The sequence below is a fragment of the Misgurnus anguillicaudatus genome, chromosome 22, assembly GCF_027580225.2.
Source record: "Misgurnus anguillicaudatus chromosome 22, ASM2758022v2, whole genome shotgun sequence".
NCBI lineage: Eukaryota > Metazoa > Chordata > Actinopteri > Cypriniformes > Cobitidae > Misgurnus > Misgurnus anguillicaudatus.
Genome location: NC_073358.2, coordinates 51248191 through 51259685, shown reverse-complemented (window position 1 = coordinate 51259685; position 11495 = coordinate 51248191). Strand labels below are relative to the sequence as shown.

Genomic DNA, 11495 nt, shown 5'->3' with positions numbered 1-11495 from the left:
CGCGTCAAAACCATTTATGACAAAAGAGACACGTTCACAACATATGCACAAGACACTCCCTTAACACTAAACTCTGATTGCGTATGAGATTATGCGAGTATCTGGCAAACGCGAGCGTCTCTTTTATCACAAACCCTTTAGACGTGTCTGCAGCAGGCACTTATTTTGACAAGACACGTGATGCACATAGGATCACTCGACGCACAGAAAACATATTTTGAAATTACGAACCACACACATGACGAGCTACATACATTTTGTGACGAACTTCACATCGAGCGCCCTCGAAAAAAGAAGAAAACCACCTATACGTTGCTGCTCCTTGGCATTAATGTCTGGATAATACTCTTACGTCTGCTTTGGTTATAAATAATGGCTAGTGCGGTGGATGTGATTTAGTAAACATACCAAAATCAGTTGATGTGATGTTTGGAATGACACATCGTAAAAGAAAAAACTATGTTTAGTCGCATCATCGATTTATGGAAACGCTGTCATTTTGCAATAGTTTTTGTCGACATTTAAAAAATAATGCAAACGTTTTGCTCAAATCTGCAATGGTGTAAACTCCTCTTCCTCTCATTTCAGTTAAAACGTAATTTGACATTCTGTGGGGCTGCGTACAAACCAAACGCGAAGCATCGCATTCCTCGCACTAGATTACTCGCCGGATCATGCAAATTTTTCGCTTGAGTTGAATATTTTTCACGGCCCCCAAAACACATCATTTGCATCGCCCAGTTGGCATCTACTTGCGTCTTTGCTTTGACTTTGTCTACTCATTAAATAGTTGAGTTTGCGTTTGGAGTGTACGCCCCATTACTCTGTCCAACACTTCCAGAAAGATCCATGTGCTCCTGAGATAAAGACCTGAAGACTCTCAGCATCTTTGTGCACCTCACTTGTTTCCTGTCATTAAGCACATAAATCTAGTGAACCTCTAACATCCATTCACTCCTCCTCCAGCTCGGCTTCACCAATCAAAGGCTCGGTCAGGTCATCGTCCTCTGTGTCCACGCTCAGGTAGTCACGGGGTGTGATGGGCTCTGGTCCACCCTTGATGGCAAAAGCGCAGGCCATAACAGAGAAGATCAGGCCTAGCATCTCAATGTACAAGCTTTCTCCCGGAGACACCTGCAGTCCTTTACTTTGACCGTCAGACGAGCTGCTCCCCGATCGGCCCGGCCGTGAGTCTTGTCTCCCTCGCTGCAGGTTTCGTTCAATCACACACAGACAGGTTACACACACACCCAGAACCGCCAGGCAGTTAAATGCTGCAAAACAGGGGAAAAAAACGTACATTAACATTTTTATTTACGATATAAAATAAACACGAACGTCACGTGACCACAATCTGCTGTTGAATATGATTGCTTGCTTAATGCATGTGTGTGTGTGTTTGTGTACTACACCTGTTGATATATGCAGTGAGGTCACCAGTCGGTGGTGAGGAAAAGCTGTGCCGAGAAAGTCCAGCAGGAAAGATAAACTGGAGAACAGGACTGCGAGGTAACAAAGACCTGCTAGTGCATACAACAGCCACATTCCCCATCCATTGAGTCCACCCAGCGGACCTGCACAGCACCAAAAACACATCAGTCAGTCTCAACCAGATTCAGGTTTGTTGACTAAATCTGATGCAAAAGCCGCTAAATGCCAAATGAGATGATGATATATTGACAGTCCAAACGCTCTCGGCATGTATTATGGCCTTAGGCAATTCCAGTTTGTCTGCCTTTTTCCTTTTAAGTGCACGCATGGAAAGAACAGTAAAGAGTGACTGGGGTGCAACTGGGAAATGAGGTTTTTGCCCCAAAAAAGCTTGAATGCACTTAGAGGGTTTTGCAGCGAAAGACAAATTTGTTAAAGGTGACATAGAAGGATTGAACGGGGTATTTATCCTTGTTCTGTGATGTGACATGTAGACAAAAAAAATTTGTTTCGGTCTGTAATGCCTTAGAAGCTTCCTAAAAACCTCTCCCAGATAGCTCTATTAGGGTGGGGGATTTTAAACAAGTGGTTTTGCACCTATTTGGCTCCCCCTACTGGCTTAACTTGCAATCTCATTACTGATTGGCTGACTTTGCTGCCACTCAAAAAATTTTGCCAATTATTTTAAAGTGGAGGGGCAGTTAGATGCCTGTGATGTCATAAGCATCAGTTTTTCAGATTGGGCCGTTTTCTGGCTGACATTTCTAAAAGAGGAATTTCTATGAGACTGAGATGTTTAGCATGTTTAGCACTTTTTGTATGTTTGTGAATGCGGGTAGACTACCATTATTCAACAAAGACAAGGTAAAAATGGTTTTTCATTCTCTGTCCCCTTAAATACAGATGAAATGACTAAAGTGACATCTGTGAAAATAAGGCATTTCAATAACTAACTAATAACCTTTTCATTGGCATTAAAGTGAAATTACTGAACGTAAACACAAGAAAAATGCTTATTTACAAGAAAACATGTCTTTACAGCACAGCCCTGCGGTTTAGATTTTATTCCAGTTATAAACATGAGCTCAAACCTGTATCTGTGAGATTCTGATATGCGTGTAGAGTAAAAGACACCCCATAGATGAGCTGTTTGCCATTCGTTTCAGAGCGATTTTGGATCTGGATCCAGTTGGGGTCTGCGATAGACGTGCACAGCGACACAAGAGTGAAGCACTGACACACGGCCGCAGGGGTCAACGTCAGCGTCATTCTGATCTGAGGAGATCCAATTAAATGAAATATAAGAAAACTGCCCGAGACAAATGAATCTTACCTATAAGGAGATAAAACAAGTTTATACACAAGCATTTATGGGTCCTCATAAACAGAGTAACTCAGCAATGAAACATCAACATTATCAGACATGTGACTGTATTATGGCAAAGTGCATAAGGCTAGTTGTTTATATCCAAGTCATTTCATTCAGGGTTATTGTCTAAACTTGATTTGTGCATGGACTAAAACCTTCATACAATCTTTTCTACATATTTATCAATTAACCCCTTGTCATAGTGTGACGTTTGGAATTATTTAAAACTATAATTTCGTAGTCTAAACCTACACTAATCTTGACAAACGATATATTGTTGGAAAGCTCTCAGATTGACGTTTTCATCATCATTTTGCAAAAAGAATGACGTAGAGCAATTTTCTAAAATGTCATAGGTCAACAGGTGGCCCAACGTGTTATTACATATTTATTATTACATATCCTATAAACCTGAAATAATCTTGACAAACTATATATTGTTGTAAAGCTCTAAGAATGTAGTTCTCATATTTCAAGGCCATTCGATGATAGAAATGATATAGTGATTTTGTTAAATGTCACTGAACCTGTAACAATATTATATCCACTGTGAGGTAAACGAGTTGTAGACCCAAGTGCAGTTTATTTAACAAAACATAAGAACAAACACCAAACATAACATAGCATGAAAACTACAGCAGATACATTACATTAAAACAAAGCTTGACAAAACTAAAAATGGGAACATGAGGGCTTATATACAGACAGGGAACCAATCAGAACATGATACATCAGGGAATGGGAAAACAAGAAACAACCATGACAATAAAGATTTTCAAAATAAAAGTATGAAACACAGAAATTAATAAAAGACATGAACAATGAATTCCTAACACAACTGACATAGCCCTGACAAAGGAATAAATATTAATTATTATTATGTTTTCATAATTCTAATATCCTTCAAAATAAATCTATACATTTTGATACATCATGATAATCCATATATAACTGGAATAAGAGTGTGGTTTTAGCATTAATAATAATCCAGTGACAGTAATTTATTAATTTGAGAACTAATTGAGAATTGCGTTATTATTGTTGTAGTGTTTTGGGATTAAAACATTTTATTTGTATATTTTTAAATATAAAATACATACTTTATTGCATTATTGCGGATGACGTCAAAGTACCGCGAGAGCGAGTCGAAAATACTTTGACGTCATCCGCCTGTCGTTTCTTTAAGGCGCTGCTTGAAGTCTATTATTTGGATTATTATTTTGGTTATTGTTTGTCCCCTCGAAGGTATTTTATGTTATAAAAAAAGTATTTTTGTTACGAGGAGCTGTTTACGATTGAACATTCATTATAGATTAATCAATGGCATTAAACAACTCACTGTTTTCGTTTTCTAGAAGGTACTGTAACGAATGAACTGTATTTACAGCACATGCAATGTTTTACTTTTATAAAAATCACTCAAGAGTCACTTTGATCTTAATATAAAGTAAATGCAGTAGCGAAAATCACGATGAAGTTGCTATTTTGTTCTGGAGGACAGAAATGATTTCAGACCCATGTGACAGCAGCTACGTCACGTGACATCCAGCCCTAACATACTCATTAATAATTAATCTCTCTCTAACAATATGAAATCAAGCGTTAAACTCATTTAATAATAAACCCGACATCAATTCACAATCTCACACACAGATCGGCCTTAAATTACACTGATATCAACAGCATAGCGGTGACGTCACACGCGGAAAATGATACAATGTTTCCCACCTTAACAGTTCAAAGAGTCCCGCTGTTACACGAGTGACAGATCCGCGCTGACCACTGACATTAACACCGTCACCATTTCACACATATCCAAAACATCATCGACACAAAAACAACGCCTCGTTTATCTTTCCAGCGTCGCGTTTCTCTCTTAAAATGAACCAGAATAAAACCCGCTGAAAACCAGTGGAGACCAGCTGGAGAGTCCAAAAACTCAAACGGACCCAGAGCACCCAATCCCAACGATGTGTGTACTGATCAGAAAGAGCCGAATTATAATGAAACTACAACACGATCAACACAACACAGCGCCCTCTAGAGGACAAATTCAGATACGCTGTGTATGTATGTGTTACATAGATGGCTTGTTGTCATTTTCAAACCTAAATTCACTAACTTACCATGTCATGGTCCGTATTTTAAATATTGTGAAAATGCATTAAGTACATTTTTAAGCTCATAATGCATTAGTGAATCTTTAATTTAGCAAATATTAGGAAGTTGACAAATGACCAGCAGAGGGCGCAGCAGGACTCTCTCTCTTTGTTAATAAGCTAAGATGTTGCATGTGATGAGTACATGTACAAACAGAGAAGTCCAGACAAATAGGAAATTGGTGTCACAAGCTACACAAACTGCAGACCATTATAATGCTACTTCCTTCACATGCTTTACTATCTAGCTGAAAGATGTTTAGTAGGATTATTTGATAAATACAATTGTGAGAACAATAATGGTGCAGCAATGTTTTTTTAAGCCTTTATGGCACGTTTAAATTATGCTACTTTGTCACATACTCAATACTAGTAGTGAAATGAAAATCTGGCAAACTCTATAAACTACAAAATAATATTTTTATATAAATGTATATTTAAAACTAAATTGTAATTATAATTAAAAAGGTTGTACTTTATTTTGTTCTGTTAAGTGTGACAGGACTGTATACAGTGGGAGGAAATAATCAGAATTTTGGTCATCACAGAATGGTGAGGGTTCAGTTTAATAATATTAATTAGGCTGTGCATTAAAAGTTATTAGATTTATGATATCACAAAGCAGAAGCAGAGGCCATGTCTGAATTTCTGAAAGCTTCATCTGCTGATGAATAAGCAAAGCCAAAAAGTGTTTAGGATGCCTGGGTGATTCTCACGAAACCATTGAAACACCACGGCACTAATGATTTTAGCTTTAAAATGTGTAATATAGTAACATTAAAAAGCATCAGAATTAACACAATACTGTGTTCTACCTTGCACAATGTGTGATTTCAACATAAGAATTTACAATTGTAAATTTGATCTCATTTTCTGATGAAATTCTCATTACCGCAATGTGTCCGGCTGTGTTTGAACATGCGTTATGTTGTAATTTAATCAAATTAACACAAAAAAATAAATTGATGTTTTGCTAGACTACTTTAGATGACAGAAAAAATATTTACTGAATATTCATGTATAATAATAATAATGAAGAAAAATTAGGAAAATGATGTGTCCATGCCTGATGTTCTCATCCTCCGCAACACTTTTTGAGAACAGTTTAAGCACACATACAGAATTTTAATGAAGTTTGATTTTGAGTGACCAAGCACATGGACCAGTTACTTCAAGATGGCTACCAGGTAAGATCATTTTTTACAGTTAATTTGAAATATTGTCTTGTCAGAATGCTTACACGACATTTTGATTATCATTACCGCAACAGATGCTTATTAAATGTTAATTTAATTAATAGAAGCATAATACTTTGATTTTAAATGCATGTGCAGAATCTCCAAATTATGTTCTTTCAGGTTTGTCATGTCATTTTGAAAATATGTCAGTGTTGATGTTTTCTGACTGTTGCGGTAATGAGATTTTTTAGGACTAATTTTTTAAATTATGTTACAAAAAGTGTTAAATGATAAGTAAAAGTTTTTAAATTAATGTTCCCATTTACTCCAGACTTTGTTTTTCAATGTCTGGTGGGAAAAAAAGTAAATTTAAGCAATTTTTACATTTTCATGCTTGACATTTTTAAAACCAAGTTTTCGTGAGAATCACCCGCCTACAGCCAGATGGCATAGAGCAGGGGTGGGCATTCCCGGTCCTGGGGGGCCACTGTCCTGCAAAGTTTAGGTCCAACCCTAATCAAACACACCTGAGTGTCATTTCCAAGTCATACTGAAGCCTTTGATTGGGATTTTCAAGTATGTGTGATTACGGTTGGAGCCAAACTCTGCAGGACAGTGGCCCCCCAGGACCAGGCATGCCCACCCCCGGCATAGAGGAAAGGGATCAGAAAACGCTTGTGTGCTCACAAATATAACTCATCTCACTTTATTTACAACTCTTTGTATTTATTTTAATTACAGTCTTTGTGGTCACGCGTTACTCTGGATCTCTGGGTTGAGGTTTATGAGGGTGTTACTGGCTTGGGCCAGCTCTGTGATGGAGACGCGTCCTCTCTGTTTGATGAACTCGGCCACAGCGTCCAGCTCCTGCGGAGTGATGAAAATAAACTTCCCCCTGTCATCAATCACGCCTAAAGAGAGAAAAGAGAGAGAGATTAAACTGAAAACAGTCACTGGACCACATGGATTAGAATCTGAAAAATAAATGCAGATACACAAACTGAAGGTGGTTTATTGAACAAACCTGTGAGAAATCCTTGTGCCATCAAATCCTGCAGTCTAGCAATAGCATCCTTAAACACAGGCACTTGTTTTATTGGCATCATTATTAAACAGTGTATATTATAGATATGTCATAATTTGGAGAGACACATTATAGTATTGTACTGACCTGTGTGCGCATTTCAAAGTGAGATGCCAAATCCTCCAACAAAACCACTTTAGATGTCTAAACAGGAGTCAATCAGACAAAGTCGACATTGAGAATTGAACTTGTGAATGTAAATTTTTTTTAAATATGTGATATCTCAGTATAGGATGTTAACTAGTTAATAATAATTTTTCAGAATGTATATTAAAGTATGTTTAAAGTGCATTAACTACAACAGGGCAACGCTTCATATTAAAGTATGACATAATAGGTCACCTTTACATAGTCGATGAACTCTTGCAGGAGGTTACGAGACTGAAATGTAAACAGATAAAGAAAAAAATCAATTTTTAGTGGATTTGACTTTGTGAGCACACAGAGAAAGTGACTCGCACCTCCTGTTCACTGAGCTCCTCCGTCTCCCCCTGCTCCTCAATCACGAACGACTCCTTTAGCCTCTGATACTCCTCCTCTTCTCTCCTCTCCTGCTCCTCTTTGGTTCGACGTAACTCCTCATCCTGTAAAGCAGCGTACAGGAATCGTCTCATGAATGTGATTTCTCATAACAGTTTGACGGGCTTGCGTGGTGTGACAAATACCCGTTTCTGCTCCTGAAGTCGCTCGTTCTCCTCTTCCTTCTGTCTTTCTTGCTCTCGGAGCTCCTGCATCCTCTTCCTCTCCTCTCGCTCTTCCAGTTCAGCCTGCAACAAACACACAGCGAAAAAAATACATCAACACACAAGAACTCAAAATAAAAAAACAGAGATGCAGAAAGAGCATGACCTCTCTCTGAGCTCTCCTCGCTTGTTTCTCCTCCAGCTTTTTCTGTTTCTTTGCCCCAATTTTACCAGCGGGTTGAGGGCGTTCTTCAGATTGATGTCCATCCTCTTGATTCTCGTCTTCTTCTATAGGATGAGCCTCTGAAAGATGTTTGGAGTCCAGTTAAAAATCTGGTCTATATCACATAAAAAATTAACTACGGGTGGGTGGGTAATACCGTTGTCTGATGTGTCCTGCTGCTGTATGCGTTGCTGTGCAGTCATTCTGCTGTGGAGGTTTCTACGGCGACGAGGCATCCCAGCACCCCTGTCCTCCACCGGCTGCGGACGCGCTGCAGCTCGAGCTGCGACATTCTGACTGTGTTCACGATCTTCTGCTGGAAAAACAGACGCATGGACTAATTTACAGATGTAACAGCTAGGGGTGGGCCCGATCCAATACTTGGGATCGGGTATCGGACCGATCCGGACCGTTTTTGATGGATCGGGTATTGGACTAACAGGGCCGATCCATATCCGATTTGGTGCGCTACTACTGTCATGCTAAAGAAAAGTCAGACTATTATAAAAGCACCATAAACATTTATATGCACTATAATATATTCGACAGCTTTATGCGAAAAACATATATGAAGATATTTAAGGTCACAAAACCAAATGGTGTGGTTAATGCATTGGAGTAGCGGTGAATTAAACACAGAAAATCAGATCGGCCAATACTCATTCAGGTATCGAAATCGGATTGGTATGGTAAAACTACATTCATGCTTTATATATTACACAGAAACACACATACTGAGAAAAATTTATACCTTGTAGTGCACTATAATTCGCTTTGGATAAAAGCATCTTCTTCCAAATGCATAAATGTACATTTTTAGTTCACCTAATATATTAAAGGTGCAGTGTGTAAAAGTGAAGGCAAAACGTCTCGATCGCCCCCCAGTGACTGGTCCCAGTATAGGTCATAAACCCCACCTCCCCACGTTATTCAATGGGACTTGAGACCAACTAAACAATTTAATTACACTTCAATTATCTTTTTTCCGAAGCTGGTTTCTGTCATTTCCTGTAGTTTTTATCACTCGGATGTTAATTCAAATGTTTGTTTTTAAAATAAATTTGTTTTTAGTTATTTAATGATATAAAAACGGTGGTGTCACATCATGATTGACAGCTGTGATAGTGTGTGATATGCACATTCTGCAAGAGCGGGGGCGGGGTCTTGATTTCGCAACTTCACTTCCTGCTCACTACTGCGCAGGACTGGTCCCGAAATCGCTACTGCACAGACTCAAGACCCAGGATGTCAGCGCTGTATCGGGACACTGGCAGCTTCACTTTTCACCAATGGAAGAGAGCGAACAGGCGTCGACCATCATTTTTACAGTCTATGATTAATGGCTCAGTCCACTGCTCAGTCTTCACTTTTAAAATGCATAGAGAAGCTACGGTAGTCACTGCCGGAAAAAACATGTCATCGTCGGAGACAACTTAGTAAAAAAAGTTTATCCGTTAAGGGCTTCTGTAGAAACATGGCTGCACAAAATGGCGACTTCCACGTAAGGGGACCCTCGGTGTATGTAGATAAAAACTTATCATTCTAAGGTAATAAAAACATAAGGGCTCATTATGAAAGGTCTTTACACACCCCTGATAATATAGTTTTGTATAATATTTTGCCTTTCTGGCAAGAGATCCTTTTAAAAATTACACGCCGCACCTTTAAGTACATTAAAGGTCTTTAATGATAATATTTAATAAACCAACATATGTGGGGTGTAAACCTATAACCACATGTATTTACCAGCTCAGATCTTTAATCACATGATCAAGTGATCAGTTATTAAACATGTAGTTAGAAAGAAACAAAAATGTAAGCAAGCCATAAACCTATAAATGAATCTTACAAATCATAACCTTTTAATGAAAAATAATATTTTGCATTAATACGATTTAAAAAAAAATTATAATTCATGCAAACTTATTTTGAATTAAAAGTTATATATAAAACTCACGTTTATGACCGATTAACCCTTAAATACATCTTTTTAAAGGAAAATTCAACTAAAAGTCTTCATAGATGATCCAGAGTTTATTATACTGTATGGATAATAAAACACATCCAGAGACTTTTATTGCGCCAGTCTCACTATTCAATACAATAATGTTAGCTTTTATAAGAACTTAAGGTTGCATTTGCTGTGATTTGTACTTAAAAAATAAATTCTGCACAATTTTAATCTTTGATATATTCTGAAATTGTGTGACAGCTGGGCGCGTGTCAGTAGATTCTCTCTCACCTTCTTCAGCGCGTCCACGAACCTTCACAGCAAACACGATCAGACAGAGCAGAATAAGCGCAGCTACAATATAAATAACTACATCCATTTTAATCGATAAAACGAATACATTAAAAAATATCTGACGGGGACTTTACACTAGACTTTCTGATCAACGGAAGTTGACGTTGTTTTTGTGCGTTTCACTTCCGGGTCATAACAGCCAGTCACGTACGCCCCCTACAGGACTGGAATATACAAATATTTACAATGGACCATAATAAATTGTAGACAATCCAACAAATATTATACAACATAAGGTTTAGGCACGGGTCTCAAACGTTGTTCCTGGAGGGCACCTGTCGGTAGAAACGAAGCTTCGAATCAAATCGCAAAATGATTCAGTTTTTCGAAACGTTCGAAACATCACACACGCTAGCGACACCTGCTGGTCAGTTTAGTGAAAAGCAACAAGATCTGTCCAAATATTATACACTTATTACAAAATGATAATAATAATTTTTTAAAATATGTTTTTAAGAAAAATAATTTATTTAATTTAATGAAGCCATAAATAAACGTGTATTATGTGTTTTTAGTTTTATTTAGGGCAAACAAATCATTAAAACTAACTCCCCTTTTAATAATGCACATGTTTGTTATTAAATCTATCTATAAACAGGAAGTAGGGAAAATGGTAGTTAGTCAGAAGGATGAATGTTTTATGAACTTGCATAATAAAACTGACCCGAGTTCACCTAACCATATTAGACACAGTTCATTAGTTAATCATCGGATTTTAGAAACATTTCAAGTTTTTAATAAACAATTACTGTACTTTAATTTCCTTGAACTGACTGTGATGTATTAAAAATTTAAAAAAGAGGATAAAGTAGAATGAGCACAGGAGAGAAGGATCCTAACAAAGTACTCCAGCCGCAGTCCAAGAAGTAAAGAGAAGGAGAGAAACTTGAGCTGACAATTATAAACTTATGTTCTTATATGTCATTTATCATTTAAAATATCCAAATGTCTCCATTTGTCTGTCCCTTAGTAAATAATCAATTATTATTTAGCATCATGTGTTTTTATCTGTTATACCCATTTACTGTAGCATTTGAACATCATCACTTTAAGGAACATATGT

General features: G+C 37.6%; 2 protein-coding genes across 4 annotated transcripts; both read right to left on the bottom strand.

Annotated features, from left to right (window-relative positions):
* Positions 1-274: 274 nt before the first annotated feature.
* Positions 275-4986, bottom strand: LOC129439568 (uncharacterized). Of its 2 annotated transcripts, none has more exons than XM_055198265.2 (4): positions 4529-4986; positions 2523-2764; positions 1413-1574; positions 275-1274 (listed from the first exon to the last, which is right to left on the bottom strand). In XM_055198265.2, exons 2-4 carry the CDS (start codon positions 2698-2700, stop codon positions 952-954), a joined length of 663 nt encoding a protein of 220 aa, XP_055054240.2. In that variant the 5' UTR covers positions 2701-2764; positions 4529-4986; the 3' UTR covers positions 275-951. The 2 variants fall into 2 exon arrangements, with proteins under 2 accessions (XP_055054240.2, XP_055054239.2); XM_055198264.2 differs by having other exon boundaries at positions 2523-2706; positions 4529-4964.
* A 1856-nt stretch (positions 4987-6842) lies between these two features.
* LOC129439569 (DDRGK domain-containing protein 1) lies at positions 6843-10574 on the bottom strand. 2 transcript variants are annotated; one of them, XM_055198267.2, is made up of 9 exons: positions 10370-10574; positions 8285-8440; positions 8071-8207; positions 7887-7988; positions 7683-7805; positions 7564-7602; positions 7309-7365; positions 7162-7210; positions 6843-7048 (listed from the first exon to the last, which is right to left on the bottom strand). In XM_055198267.2, the coding sequence occupies exons 1-9, from the start codon at positions 10455-10457 to the stop codon at positions 6888-6890; spliced, it is 912 nt and encodes a 303-aa protein (XP_055054242.2). In that variant the 5' UTR covers positions 10458-10574; the 3' UTR covers positions 6843-6887. The 2 variants fall into 2 exon arrangements, with proteins under 2 accessions (XP_055054242.2, XP_055054241.2); XM_055198266.2 differs by having other exon boundaries at positions 8285-8443; positions 10370-10572.
* Positions 10575-11495: the final 921 nt, after the last annotated feature.